This window comes from Triturus cristatus, chromosome 1_1 (assembly GCF_964204655.1).
Source record: "Triturus cristatus chromosome 1_1, aTriCri1.1, whole genome shotgun sequence".
Classification (NCBI taxonomy): domain Eukaryota; kingdom Metazoa; phylum Chordata; class Amphibia; order Caudata; family Salamandridae; genus Triturus; species Triturus cristatus.
The window spans coordinates 1,269,056,499-1,269,072,751 of record NC_140579.1 but is presented as its reverse complement, the minus strand read 5'-3'; the positions used below and the strand labels follow the sequence as shown (position 1 = coordinate 1,269,072,751).

Below are 16,253 nucleotides of genomic sequence, written 5' to 3'. Positions count from 1 at the left end.
GGTACGGCCACCACACATGCAAGGGAATGGGACGCCTTTAAAGTTGTCATACGGGGCACATGTATTCATCACATCACAGGGGTTCGTCAGGTCCTAGAACGTGACATTCAAAACACAGAGCAAACTCTGGCCGTACTCACGAAGGAGACAAACCCAGACAAGGCCACGCCGGCTCAAATTGCTGACGTCAAGACAACTTACGAAGAGGCGCTGGGGCGTGTCTGCGCCAGTATAACTTTGCGGCGTATGCTGCCCTGGTGCACAAGGAGGAGATAGGGTGGGCACGGTTTTAGCATGGCTCGTCAAACAAGATTCGACCCTCCCGCAAATTACGACCATCCGCAGTGGCCCGGACACTTTCCTCCGCTCGCAAGCCTCCATTTTAGAGGCCTTCCAAAGGCATTATGCACTGTTATACACAAGCCCCACTCCGTTACAAACGGAAATCCTTAACTAATTCCTGAGTCGATACCAGCTGCCTTGTATAGACCGCAATGACCAACAGGACCTTGACGAGCCCATCGGTGCGACTGAAATCAAACGGGCAATGGGGGCGTTGGCCACCTGCAGGGCCCCCGGTTTGGACGGCCTTCCGCTGGAGTTCTATTGCACCTTTGCGCTCCAACTAGTGACCCAATTTCAAGCGGCCCTCTATGACGGCACGTTACCCCAGTCCATGTGCGAGTCGATTATACTATCCCTCCTCAAACCGGAGAGTGACCCCCACCAACTGGGCTCTTATCTGCCCATAGCTCTGTTGCTCACGGACTATAAAATCTTCAGGAAGATCCTGGCAGACAGGTATGCCACGGTCCTCACAAAACTGATCCACCCGGATCAGAACGGGTTTGTGCCGGGCAGGAACACTTCCCACAATATACGGCGACTGTTCCATGTATAGGACCAGATATGAGATCGCTTCCTCCGTGCGTCTTACCTGATTTTGGACCTGGAAAAAGCATTTGATACCCTCTCATGGCCGCATTTGTTTCAGGTCCTGCGTTGCATGGGGATAGGGCCTCACCTCCAGGCATACACCAAGCTCATATATTCCACGCCCACCTCTAGACCGCGGCTAGGACCCCTCATTTCCGCCCCGTTCCCGGTCTGTCGGGGCACCCGGCAGGGATGCCCACTTTCACCCTTGCTCTTCGCCATGTCGATGGAACCTCTGGCGATTCACCTCAGCGCCGCGGGTGAGTGGTGGGGAATCCCAATTGCCGACTCCACTCATGTGGTATCATTGTATGCGGATGACGTGCTCATCTATGTCCGCGATATTGTGGCGGATCTCTCCTCTATCCTACGCATATTGCAGGATTTTGAGGAGGTATCGGGACTCAGTCAATTGGTCCAAATCCATCATATATCCCCTGTTGCAGGCCATGCCCCAGTGTCCTTTGAGTCTTGGTAGCATCAACATCTCCTGGAGTCCTCAGGCGGTCCTGGGAGTTCGGCTATATCACCCACCTCAGGACATATATGAGGGTAACTAGCGCAGAGTGATGGCTAGTATCAGATCCTCCATACACTTTTGGAAAGATCTCCCATTGGCGGTCACAGGGAAAATAGTAGTCGCTAAGATGATCCTCGTTCCGCGACTACTATAAACTTCTCTAACCTTCCGGTTGTTCCTCCACGCTCCTTTTTCAGGGGGAACTAGCTGCCCCGTCCTTTGAGGCTTACTTCCTGGCTGCCCAGCTGCAATGGGTATCGCGCTGGACAGCGGGACGGGCACAGGGGGAACTGCTTACAGCAGCCGGGCGAATCCAGATCCCAACCATCAACCGAATGCTACTACCAGGGGCGGCGCCGCCTCCGACCAAGCCACTCCAGGTGATGACAGCACATGCCTGTTTGTCGTGCATCCATAGAATGGACCGTGCGGCGCCCCCATACTCCCCCCCCCCCCCCCCCTTCTGCCGCTGGTGGGGTTTCCTTAGGGTCGAGTACACTACACGGAGCAGATGCTTCGCACATGGTCGGTACACTCATTGATGGACGTAGGCTCACTATACCTCAACGAACAACTTCAAACCTCTGAGGCGCTCGTAGAAGACTTTGACCTCCGCAGGGGACAGTTTCTCCTATATACGCAGCTCATGGAAGACTGACGCAAACAGTGGCAACAAGCAGAAACAGAACCCCCTACTCACCCAGTAATTCATGCAGTATTACAGATGGGTCCTGGGCGACACTTAGTTACATGGATATATAAAGCCATACGGTCCCTTAAGCAACCCACCCTTGCACCCCTCCGGGAGAAATGGGAAACAGACTTCCGTAGGCCACTTCTCGTTAGGGAATGGACTCGGACATTAGAATTAACTAAAAAAGTGTCCCGGAACTATCGTTTTAAAAACCTACAGCTGCATATATTACACCGGGCATATCTTACCCTGGAGGTTCCTTCACCTGTCCCAGATGCCCGGAGCCTAATGCCTCATTCCAGCACATGCTATGGGATTGCCCGACGCTCCACACCACACTTAGGATGGTCACGGGACTCCCAGACCTATACACATGGGAAGCTAGCGCCCTTGGAATCTGCAAACGCCGCAAAAACATGATGGTGGAAATGCGCTTTGCGTCCTTGTTGCTCCTCCTTGCTAAGCGATGCATCACTATGCATTGGAAAACACCGGGGGGCTCTCCTCTAGCAGCATGGGTGGGTGCTGTTAAGAAGTGGGGCGCAGCTGAAGAGGGAATACTCCGCACAGAAGAGGTTAGGAGAATTCGTAAACATCCCATTTTTATGCCATCGGCCATGTTACTCCACCCCTTCACACAAGAAACACTGACGACGCCGGAGTCCCAACCTACCGGTTCCCTGGGGGCGCTAGTGGCCCCTGCGGCTGCCCGGGATGACTTGCAGAGGGCCGGGTCACCCGGCGGGTCGCTACTGACAGCCGTGAGCGGACCGTAACTACAACAAAGACTGCCTCGTATGGGTGCTGACACTACCCCACCACTGGTCCCTTAGACCCATCATCGACTCTGAGGCTACGCGAGAGATTGTAGACCATGATGTTACCTGATCTCATGCTAAGATGTAGAGTATGCGAGATTTCTTTTTTGTGTATAACAATGCCGTCATTACTGCTGTAATGTACGTAAATACAGAAAATGCCAATAAAAAGTTAAAAAATAATAATGTATATATGTGTATGTATGTATATGTGTATGTATGTATATGTGTATGTATGTATATATATGTGTATGTAGGTATACAAAGCAAACTCCTTCTGGGAACTGGTGCTGACTGAAGTGCACACCAGGGGTTTGCAGTTATTCTTTCTTTATTGCCAACACGTCAAAACACTGGACAGACTCGTTTCGGCATGATCGCCTTTAGCAATGTCAGTGTGGCATAATTCATTCATCAATTTAAATCAAACTGAAGAGGCGGTGGGAGTTCTATGCTCTGATCAGGCATTGAAATCAAGGGACAAAGCAGCAAAAAGAAATGCATTTTCATGGCGGCCATCTTTCAGTGGTTAACAAACTAGTAAATGAGAAACATTGTTCATTTAAAATCCCCCTTATACATCATTCATTCTAATACATACACAATTATTTCAGGGATTTGATTATACTCCATGTGTGATTCAGATATCATCAACGTTCCTCTTTTGTTGCTAATTGATTTCAATTTCATAAATCTACTAAGACTCATGTAATCATGCCCTGAATGGGCTTTGGAGCAAGGGGTAAGTATTATTAAGAGAACACACGATGTTTCTCTTTTATTCAATTATACAAAAATGTATGCAATAAGGTCTACCATGATTTGTAACATCTAGCCCTGAATGGGCTTGGGAACCATCATTCCTCCTCGTTATTAAGTCCTCTCGGACTCTTAGTTTGTAACTCGATTATGTATTTTGATTCTAGAACCCTTAACTTTCTGATTCTGTTCCCTCCTCTTTCTTCCTTGGGCACTTGGTCTATACAAAAGTATTTGAGCAAATTGCAGTTACTATTGTATTGTTCAAAATGCCGGGCCACTGCATATGTGTGGTCCTTGTTTTTGATTGCCCGCATATGCTCAAGCACTCTTTTTTTTAGCCAGATGTATAGTGCTTCCCACGTTTTGCTTTCCACATGGATGTACAAGGCAATATTTAGTAAATTCATAATTGCAGTTAAGCAGTTTGTTCACTTTTCTTTTAGTTTTCCTGCCAGGTATTTGAAATTCACAAACTTTCTGACTATTTCTGCATGCTTTGCATCACCTGCAAGGGTATAATCCTGTACCCAAATATTTTTTCCTTTGCCCAGTCATAAAAACACTTCTTACCAAATGATCTTTTAATGAGGGACTTCTCCGATATGGAAAGAGGGGGGGATGATGAGTTGTGATTCTATTGTGCTATCATTTTTTAGTATGCGCACATTTCTGAGAAATATCTGATACACTTCTGATGAGTTGACAGTATCGTCAGTGATCATACTTATTTTGTGGTGCACATGTTTCTTTGCCTCTTGATGTTTTATCTCTCTTATAAGTTGTTATCTTTGTATTTTGTCTGTCTTAATCTCTTCTTGTAAGATCGTTTCTGAATAGCCTCTCTCTCTGAATCTATTGAGAGCCAGACCCTGTGCTTTTCTTTTTTTATCTACCGTTGAGCAATTCGGTTTCATGCATAAAAGCTCTCCATAAGGAATACTGCCAATTACACTCCAGGAATGTAAACTAGGTGGTCTGCAATTTATCATTCTCTACATAGACCATAAGATCTAGGTATGACATCTGTGTATCACTGATGCATTCTGTAAAGTTTAGGTTAAGATCTTTGAGTCAAAGAAGTGATACAATCCTCAACCTCATGACGTGTGCCCTTCTAAATGATGAAAAAATAATCTATATAACGACCCCACAGGGCTATATTATCCATCCATTTTTCATTGGTGTCTGCCCAGGCAAAGTCCTTTACCCCACCTGCCGGCGAATAAATGTGCGTAGCTGGGGGCGAAGAACCTGCCTATGGCAGTTCCCTGTTGCTGCTGATAGAGCTCTCCTACAAATAAAGAAATGTTATTTAAACGGAATGATATCATTTTGTTATGTTCTTGGTTTTTTAGGACCCTTCAGTTCAGGAAAAATGGTATTGTGGCCAATCCCTTCTCGTAGTTAAGCACGTGTAAAGGCTCGTTATGTCCACCATGAGCAGCATGTTCTGTTCCCACTGGATGTCTTCAGTGAGTCGTAGAAAGTCCTTCATGTCTTTTACGTATGAACTAAGGTCCTTTACAAAGGGGCTGAGAAAACAAGCTATGTAGATTGAAGGAATGTGCTATGTTACAACGAATGCACATCAACGCATTCCATTACAATGCGGTCGTTACAACGACTGCGTTGTTACATAGCAAACCATTACAAAGCAAGTCGTTACAATGACTGTAGGGGGCGCTGGATGTTGGAATAGTTGGAATTACTATTCCAACTCCAGTCTGTGCAACAGTAGGGAAGGTGTTGGATTTTAAATCCAACACCTTCTGCCCCTCTATGTAACGATGTAACAACAGTTGTTATAACGACCCCGTTGTTATGAAATGTGTTGTAGTGCATTTGTTGTAAACAAAGTCTCCCGATTGAAGTGTTCTTCAAGAGGCTGTTTAGAGAGGATACGATAGGATGCCCTGGGGGGTCCAATTTATTTTTCTACACTTTTGGAAGATGATAGAAAGTGGGTAGTTCAGGATATTCACAGTACATAAAGTTGAAATCTTAGTCTCCCAAAATTCCCTTTTTCTTCCATTTCAACAGCAAACTGTAGAAATTCTGCACACTGTCCTCATATGTCGTACTGGTGATGGATCTATAACATTCTTCCATTGTCAGTTGTTTGCGAGCCTCCTTTTGATACTGTTCCTTGTTTAATAGTACCACATTTCCACCCTTGTCTGAGGGTTTGAATATTGGAGCCTCATCATTCTTAAGATCCAAAATGGCTTTCCATTGCCCTGGAGTGATGTTGTTCCTCATTAGATTCGGACCTTCAGATTGTAGTTTTTTCAATTCCTCGATTACTATATCTTGGAACGTATCGCTGACATTGTGGGGAGTCTGTGGAATGAAGCTGGATTTAGCTTTCAAATTACTTGTGCCACATTTTCCAAGAATTCTGCCAAGTCTCTGTCCCTCTATTTCCTTGTCCTCGGTTTGAGAGTTCTTCCAATAACCCCAAGGTCATAAGTGCCTCCAGATCTCTCCCTATTAACTAATCTGTGATTTCTTCCTTGGTATATTTATGTATTTTGTCTTTTATGGAGTGTAACAGGTGTATTTTCATACATTTTAGTTTACTTATATATTTATTTAGGTCAATCCTGATTTTTGCATAATTGAATTGTAGAGTAGGGCAAAATGTCAGGCCAAACTTGAGCACCCGTTGTTCATTCGACGTTAATTTTCTGCTTGACATGTTGTCCTCTGTTTGATTTGTACCTCCTACTTCTGTTTTCCCCCCACGCTTGCTCTGTGTCACTCGTTGGTTTGGGGAAACTCCCCTTTCCTTCATTCCCCTTCTTGTTTTCCTTCTTTTCTTTCCGGGGGGTTGGTACGTTGAGGTGGGCATTATCAGGTTTGTCTGATCAACTGGTATTCATGAAAATAAGTTGGCTCATTTGCTTTCCCCGCATTCTTGTTGAGGGTTCTCCCTCCGATACCTCTACTTCTGATTCTGAGGCCTCCTTTGATGAAACATGGGCGGATGTTCTCCCCAAATTAAGTTGTTTCATTGGAGAATCAAACTTTTTTGCAAATGTTAAAATGCGCCATGATTCATAGTCATGTTCAGTATTTATATATATATATATAAATTCACTGAAAAAACCATAGGTTTCAGGGGTGTTATAGTTAGCTGGACTTTTCACTTGTACAAAACCATTGAAATTCCCCCGTTATAGTTAGTTCAGCTAACTATAACTCGCCCGCCCGCAATGCACTGCTGATGACGTCACATATTACATCACTCATGACATGGTCAGTGACATCACTCATGACATCACTGATATCTCAAATGACATCACTGATGACATCATCCAGTGAATGTGTGTTTTTCTGGAAATTAAATATGTTTTATATATGTATATCTCAAGGTCGATGGAAGAATAAATGGGTATATAAGTGTCTAAATGGATGATTTGTTTTTGAAAAATTGATTGTGTAACTGACTGATTAAGTGTATCATAGTGAATACATGGCTTAGTGAGTAATGTTTAAATATGTAAATATCTGTATCAGTCTCTCACTTTGTGTATAAGTGGCTGCATGGGTTGGTGAGTAGCTACATGGGTGTCTATATAGGTTATTAGTTGGTTTTTTGAGTATCAGTCTGAGTGTCTGCATGGTTCGGTGGGGGGTATTACGTAGTGCATAGGTGCATGAATGAGTGACTCACTCTTTGTATGTGTTGAAGACAGCATGTGTGCAGGACTGTAAGGGTGGATGAGTGTGTGTATGGGTGTGTTAGTGAGTGAATGACTGTCTCAATAGTGTCTTTATGAGTAACTACATATGTTTTAAACTAGTATATGTGACTATTGGTGTATATAAGTGAGTATATGTGAGAGTGAGAGATTGAAAGAGTTCCTGTATGAATAAGTATGTGTTTCTATAAGTGATTGTTTAAAAGACTAATTATGTGTAAGTTTCCGTAGAAGTAAGTGTGGTGGTGTGTGTATAACTGTATATGCAAGTAAATGTATGTTTGATTCTTTATTAGCATGAGTGACTATGTGTGTGAGTAACTCTATGGATGAGTGGCATTGTGTAACAGGATGTATAGGTGTATGAGTTCATATGATGAGTGAGTACATGTATGAGTGACTGTATAAGACTGTTGGTGAATGAGTAGATGTGTATGTGGATCTTAGAATTACTGAAGAGGTTGTTCTAACTGGTATTGGTATGTCCATTGTTTTGAAAATTTTAGTCTCTATTTTTGAATGTGTGTATCAAAGGTTATATTAGGGGGAGAGGAGGTCTGCCACTCTATCACAAGGATGATGTCATCAGTAATGTAATTTGAGATGTGATCAGTGATGTCATGAGTGATGTCATTTGAGATGTCATCAGTGATGTCACTGACCATGTCATGAGTGATGTAATATGTGACGTCATCAGCAGTGCATTGCGGGCGCGCGAGTTATAGTTGGCTGAACTACCTATAACGGGGGAATTTCAATGGTTTTGTACAAGTGAAAAGTCCAGCTAACTATAACACCCCTGAAACCTATGGTTTTTTCAGTGAATTTCTGAGGTTTTTTAAATGCTAATTCCTAACTATAATGTGCCTGAAACCTATGTTTTTTTCTGTGAATTTCAAAGGTTTTTTAAATGCTAATTTCTAACTATGCCTACAGAGATAGGACATGTGAAGAAAGAAGAAAACATGCACAGAAAGAAAAAAAAGAAGTGCAGAAAGAAGCAACAGAAGTCCTGAAAGACGAAGAAAAGTGCAGGAAGAAGGATAATGTGCAGAAAGAACAAAAAGAAGAGCAGAAAGAATCCATGTTGCAAAATCATCCTGTACCCTCAACTTTTTCAGACGGATACTGGTGGTAACTGAGTCTGACTAACCAGTTCTAGAGCCAGTGCTATGTTAAAAGACACTTAGAATACAGTGAAAACACCTACATACACTAGGGAACATTATGCGTTGGGGTCCCCCTGTGATTACCATGACCTCCTCTGTAAGCCCCTAGTATATAATAGGGCAGGGGGATTAAAACTACCTCTTAAAACAGGCCACAGGGCGTTTTTGCACACATTAACTCAGGCCCCGTCCCCTCCCTTCACCACTGTGTAAACACGCCCTGTGTCCGTTTTTAGTTGGGAGAGTAAGTTCATTTGAATCCTGAGGGTCCCTAGGGTCCAACTAGCCCACTAGGTACCTCCAGTAAGTGCCACAGAGCTGCGTTGCAGAGAGGTGTAAAAAGTGGCATAGCCTGGACCACCTCTCTGCAATGCAGCTCAGTGGCGCTTACTGGAAGCACTTGGTGGGCTAGTTAGCCCCCAGGGGCCCTCAGTATTGAAGGGAAATTATATCCCCAATTTAAAACGTGCCATAGTGCGTGTTTGCACACGTCACATCAGGCCCCGTCCCCTCCCTTCACCACTGTGTAAACGCGCCCTGTGGCTGTTCTAAGTTGAGAGATTAAGTCCCCTTGAATCCTAAGGGTCCCTAGGGTCAAACTAGACCACTAGGTACCTCCAGTAAGCGCCACAGAGCTGCGTTGCAGAGAGGTGTAAAAAGGGGCTTGGCCTCAGAACACCTGTCTGCAGCGCAGCTCCCTGGCGCATACTGGAGATGCCTGTTGGGCTAGTTGGCCCTCAGGGACCCTCAGTATTGAAGAGGAATTAATTCCCCAACTTAGAACTCGCCAGGGGGCGCGTTTGCAGAGTGCTGCAAGGAGGGGGCGTGGCCTCCGGCACGATGCCAGTCTTTTATTTATTTGAATTTTTTAAGAAGGGAGGCTGTGTGGTTCCCCTTCTTATTCTAATTTATTGGCCCTGATGACCCCATCCCCCAGGGCCTGTCTCCTAATTATATTTTTTTGACCCCAATTTGAGTGATATTCATTAAAAGGCGACTATGCATACAATGAATCCACGTGGAATGTATTTACACCACTAGTGAAGCTCTGACATGTCTGATGCCCTACCGTGCCTAATCCCGGTAGACACCCTTGTTGTTTATTTATACAAACATGGGTAGCTATTGACGGGCACATTTAATACACATGCACACCAAGCCATTCAAAGGGAATTCGACCAAAACTATGTAAGAAACCCCCTCACGGTTAATAAAACACACATCCACTGCCGGATGTGTAATACTTTTTATTTTACTCTCTGGAAAGGGGACGAACATCACTTGAGAGTCACAGCGCGCTCCTGGCAGAGCCCAATGCTGTGTTACACCCACCATTGCCTGCCGAGTGCCACACACCTCTGTGTTGTATTCCACCAGCTAGTGCATATGCTATGACACTCTCTAGCCCATGTGCACTGTAACACCACCCCGTGAATATGTCATGCCACACTTGTCTTCGCACGGGTTATATTGCCCCATCTAACGTGCCTTCCTCGATGCCTATGTTATAACGCACAGTCCTATGCCATACATATTACAATCTGGGATCCATATCTTTGTCACAGTGCATATGCAACGTTACACTCCCCAGCACATATTTTATATTACAACTTTAGAGACTAGTTAGGTTACACAACACTGCCCTGTGCATATTACACTCCAAGGCGCACATCGCATAGCACGCGCTAGTGCCTGTGCTATCTCGCGCTCTCCAATGAATCTGTCATTGCGCACAATGTATTGCATATTATATTTCACGCCCGGTTCATCTTATATCACACTTCATTTTTAATCGTGCTCTCAGGACTATGTTCTATATAACACTGTGTTCACCTACCCTTTTCACGGGCATTACATTTTGCAATAGGGGATGGATGGTCAGGGGGTGTTTCTGCCAAGTGAGCCCAGAGTCACAGTCACAAACGTCCTCTTCTTCCTGAATAAAAGTGAGATTATGCTGCATACTTGTTCATATTTTAAGTAGTTCGCACAGAAACGCGTTTTAAAAACAATAATGTTCCTAATACCCGCCTTCTCTGAACAGTTAGCTTGCTGCCCCATCCCCCTCCTCCCTATCCTCTGTTGTGTGAATCCATGGACAAGCCTCCTCCCTCCTGCCATGCATGGTCTGATGTGCTGCCACTGCCCTCAATTTAGTATGATGTACCAGTCCCCTCCTCCTGCCCTCCATTGCCCAATTCTATGCCCCATCATTGACCTCCTGCTTAAACTCTGTGCTTAGCTTGCTGCCCCTATTCTCCTTCTCCCTGCCCTCCGATGTCTTTGTGCATGCCCCTGCTCCATCCTTTTTGCCCACCATGTTCCATGGACCTGCCACTCCTATCTACTCTGAGTGTTCTGTTGAGCTGCCACTCCCCTCCCACCTGCCTAGCATTGTCAGATGACTGTAACCTGTCCCTGCCACCTCCACCCTGCCTGTCCACATGCCATGCCCCTATCCTCTTCCTCCTGTCCTACATGGTCCATTGTACTGCCACACCCTTCTGCCCTCCCTGGTCTGTTGTGCTGCAACTGCTCCTCCTGCCTGCCACTTGCGGTCTGTTGTGAGGCCCCTTCCCCTGAACTTTCTTGTCTGTGCACAGGTCCTGACCCTCTCTTCTATCCTCCATCGTCCTTTGTGCATGCCCCTGCACCCTCCTTCTTGCCCATCATAGCCATTGTGCTGCCACTAACCCTCCCACTTGCCATGCATGGTCTTCTGTGCTGCCATGGCCCCTCCCACCTTCCCTGTGTGGTCAGTTAGCTGCCCCTGACCCCCTCCCACCTTCCCTCCATGGTCTGTGTGTATGCCATCACAGTCTCACTGTTGCTCTTCATGGTGTGTCTTGCTTCTAGTGCCCATCCTGCCTGACCTCCATGGCTATCTTGCTGCTCCTGCCCTGCCCCCTTGCCCCCAGCCCTCTGTTTACATGTGCAGACCCCTAATCCCTCCCTCCTGGCTTGTCTGTTCCATTGTAATGCCCCTGATCCGTCCCTCCTGCCCTTTATGGTCTGTTATGCTGCAGCTTTCTCTCCTGTCTGTCCATTATGGTCAGCTAGCTACCATTGCCTCTTGCCCCTCTGTTCTCTGTTGTCCATGTGCATGGTCCTGTCCTCTCCCTCTTGCTTTCTATGGATTGTTGTGCTGCACTCCCGTCCCGCATGCCCTGTGTGGTGTATTGTGCTGCTGCAAACCCTGATGCCGGCCCTGCAGGGTCAGTTTGGTGCACCTCTCCATGTCCCTCCTGTCCTCTGTTATCCAAGTCCATGTCCCTACCCCATTTCCTTCCATGATCCAATGTACCATACTTGCGAACATTTTGAACTTGGTAAGAAGGAGATTTTGAAAAAAAACTGGGGTATTGATTTTCCCCTTTGAGTTACATTGAAAAAGAGGAGATTGTAGACGGGAGACAGATCAAATAAAGCCCATTTGAGCACATTGGACTGAATCGGGTCTGTTGGCATGTATGGTTGGACTACCATTGCCTCTTCCTTCTGCCCACAATGGTCTATTACATTGCCATAGCCTCTCTTGCAAGTCCTGTATTGTTGGTTTGTTGCCCCTGCCCCCCTATCCACTGGCCACCATAGTCTGTTGTGTTGCCACGGCCCTTCCTGCCTGCTCAGTGTGGTTAAATTGTTGCCTTTGCACCCTCCTGCCTGCCTTCAATTTTCAGAGTCCGTGCCCCTGGCCTCTGCCTCTCAACAGTATCCTAATGAACAACTAGATTGCTAACATTCTATATTTATTACAAAAGTTTGGAACGCCTGACGTCATCTTGATGTAATCAAAACTGTAATACCTAGAGCATTTCCTTTAGAAATTACATATATGAGAGGGTCTTATTGGCATCAAAATTATGGTTAGTGCTCTAAAAGACTAAAATAAGGACATATATATTTTCTGAGTTTTCAAATAGCGACAAAGCACTTTTAAATTATTTGTTCTCTTTATGTTTTTTTATCCAGTTGACCACTTGATTAAATGTTGCACTTAGGGGAGAGGATGTGGTGTTACTTCCAGAACTGCAGACTTTGCAACTGGGGAACCAGGTTGGAGTTTCTGCTTCAGCTCGACATTCTGTGATTCTGGTCAAATCACTTAGTCTCCCCATGTCTACAACCAAAATGAATTTGTTCTTGTGTGATGTAACCAATGCTCATGTAAAGCACTCCAATAACTGACAAGTCTGCACTATATAACACTGCAAAAACACAAAATAATAAGTGTTTTGCACACTTCTGTCATTGGGCTATATTTGGGCTACATCTGGGTGATTTTGGGCTACATTTGGGCTCTTTTGTCTCCGGTGGCCATCTTGGGAGATTTATTTGTTATGAAGTTTCCTAATTTCCTCATGTACTGCAGTCTCCTCAGTAGGAAATGCTTTCAGTTTTTTACTTTGATTCCATCAAGAAGGTATTCAGATATGTCACACATTTGCCATAAATTCTGAAAGTTAGCACTCTAGTTGCTCATTAGATCACTGTAGTAAACCTACTGTTCACCATGGAAGTCTGCTCCTGGTATTAAAAGTACATGTTTCAGTCTGCATGTCAGAATTTTGTAATGAAATAGAAGACGATTTGAGAAGTCACTCAAAATGTGCCCTCATTTTCTTTCTTCAGCATTAATCATAATTTCTATGGCAAAATGAACCCCCTCATTGTGTTCCTTTTTAAATTAAATGTTTTAAGTGTTACCAGTTTTTTCCAATTAAGATGGCTTCAGGTGTGCCATACTTTTGTCATAATGAAAACAGTAAGCGCTCTAGTTGTTTTTAAGAACATTCTGTCATTGGGCTATACTTGGGCTACATCTGGGTGATATTTGGGCTACATTTGGGCTCTTTTGTCTCTGGTGGCCATCTTGGGAGACTTATTTCTTATGAGGTTTCCTAATTTCCTCATTTACTGCAGTCTCCTCAGTAGGAAATACTTTCAGTTTTTTACTTTGATTCCGTCTAGAAGGCATTCAGATGTGTCACACATTTGCCATAAATTCAGAATGTTAGCACTCTTTTTGCTCATTAGATCACTGTAGTAAAGCTACTGCTCACCAGGGAAAACTGCTGCTGGTATTGAAAGTGCATGTTTCAGTCTGCATGTCAGAATTTTTTAATGAAATAAAAGAGGATTTCAGAAGTCAAAAAGTGCCGTAGTTTTTCTTCCTGCAGCACTAATCATACTTGTTCTGGAAAAATGAACCCCCTCATTTTGTTCCTTTTTAAGTTAAATGTTTTAAGAGTTACCACTTTAATCCAAGCAAGATGGCTTCAGGTGTGCTATACGTTTATCATAAGTAGGACTGTTAGCGCTCTAGTTGTTCTTTGGAACACTTTGGGAAGCTGCAGTAGAACACAATGGAATCAACTGACAGTCTCTGCCCTTGTTGGATGTACATGTTTTACTGAGAATGTCAGACTTCATTCTCACATTACTGAGAAAGATAATGTGAATTTACAGAAAATAAGCTCTCAGTTTAGCTTATAGATCACCTTCCAAACCTCTGTGGGAAAAGCATGAGAAAATATTTTTCTCTCAATCATGATATCCCAGCAGAAGGCTTTTTCACATGGTGAAATCACCTTAGAACATACCACAATTCCTAAAATGAGTATGGTACCATCAACAAATGATTTATAATGTAATTAAAGTCTTAAAACCTTCTATTAACTGCAATGCTTTTTAATGAGGTGCTATCATGTATATTGGTCCCAAGATGGCTGCCAACACTTCTTGGATGAAGGGCTGACAGCCAATCAGATCTCAGGATGAGATGTGTGGTTAGGCTCCGCCCACATATATATATGATTTTACTTTTGATTTTCTCAGGAACTACTGAACAGATTGACACCAGACCTGCAAAAGGCACATCCCTGACCTGAGGACTACCTCTCTGCCAAATTTCAAGTAATTCTGTTCAGCCGTTCGGGCTGTACCTTGGACTAAAGGTCCCTATGGAAAATTGCATGGGGAAAACGCGTTTTGGGACCCCCCTTTTTTCTCAGCCCCCGCTTGACGAATCCCCCCCGAGACTTTCAGGGTAGGAGCGGAGCGGAGCGCCCCACCTATTTTGAAAATTTCGCGAGGATTCGTCAACCGGCGCCAAAGTTATTCCAAATAGAATGTTGCGGATTTCCTATGGAAACACGGTCCTAACTATAACTATCTACTGGCGACCGCCAGTAGATAAAATATATATATATATATATATATATATATATATATATTGCCAAACACCACGTCTCTAGAAAGAACGTGCGGCGCACTCGGGCTCAATCCAAAGAAATTGACTTTATTCGTTCTTCTCCGTGAAGACTAACACACGCGTTCCGGGACCCTGCCCTTCGTCAGGCACAACACTGACGAAGGGCAGGGTCCCGGAACGCGTGTGTTAGTCTTCACGGAGAAGCACGAATAAAGTCAATTTCTTTGGATTGAGCCCGAGTGCGCCGCACGTTCTTTCTAGAGACGTGGTGTTTGGCAGTAATTAATTGCGCTATCGCCCGCGCAATTGGCGCACCCGCACTGCAGAGAGCAACGGAGTGGGGCGGTGTTGTTTTTTGCATATATATATATATATATATACAAACACACACACATCCAGTCCTGCTTCCTCAGAAGAAGGCACGTACACAAAGCTGCTGGAATACGGCACCTTTATTTTCCTGCGTCTCCCACGACATCAGAGACGCGTTTATATGTATGTATATATATATATATATATATATATATAAATGTTAAAATGCGCCATGATTCATAGTCACGTTCATCATTTATATATATATATATATATATATATATATATATATATATATATTTTTCTGAATGGGAACAAGCGTTGGTTGTTTTATATATATATATATATATATATATATATTCACTTAAAAAACCATAGGTTTCACACGTTATTGTTAGCTGGACATTTCCCTCGTAAAAAAACCAATGAAATTCCATTCCCCCGTTATAGTTAGTGCAGGCAACTATAACTCACGCGACCGCAATCCTCTGCTGATGACGTCAGATATTACATCACTGTATTTAGACACCTATTTACCCATGTCTTCTTCCATTAATCTTTAGCTATACATATATTACAAATATTTATTTTTCAGAAAGACACATATGTAATCAGTGATGTAATATCTGACGTCATCAGCAGAGGATTGCGGTCGCGTGAGTTATAGTTGCCTGCACTAACTATAACGGGGGAATTTCATTGTTTTTTTTACGAGGGAAATGTCCAGCTAATTATAACATGTGTGAAACCTATGGTTTTTTAAGTGAATTTGGAAGGTTTTTTAAATGCTAATTCCTAACTATAACGTGTGTGAAACCTATGGTTTTTTAAGTGAATTTGTACGTTTTTTTTAAATGCTAAGTTATGTATTTATTAATATATTTTTTTTCAAGGTTTTTCACCGTGCGCGCACCGTGAGCTTCACGCACCGTGCGCGCTCTGTGGGCGCTCGGTGCTCTTCGCGCACCGAGCACCCACGATGCGTTGTCCGTGCCGTGCGCGCATGGTGCGCGCACCCCGCGCATTTTCAAAAAAACAAAAAAAGTTTTTTTCACCCTTGGGGGTCCTTCAGTGACCCTCTGACCAAGGCTAGGGGGTCAGGAACTGTCCACCATGCCCCCTTT

General features: G+C 44.2%; 1 protein-coding gene across 5 annotated transcripts in view; it reads left to right on the top strand.

Moving 5' to 3' along the window:
• LOC146871936 (DDB1- and CUL4-associated factor 7) overlaps positions 1-16,253 on the top strand; it is a 919,103-nt gene that overhangs the window by 685,042 nt on the left and 217,808 nt on the right. Inside the window, exon 7 of one of the 5 annotated variants that reach the window (XM_085652253.1) lies at positions 8,371-8,465. The exons of the other annotated variants lie outside the window; for them this stretch is intronic. Within the exon in view, the coding sequence (XP_085508379.1) occupies positions 8,371-8,450 (80 nt within the window). The 3' untranslated portion in view covers positions 8,451-8,465. Of the gene's footprint in view, positions 1-8,370; positions 8,466-16,253 lie in introns of those variants that run through there. 5 annotated transcript variants of the gene reach the window in all.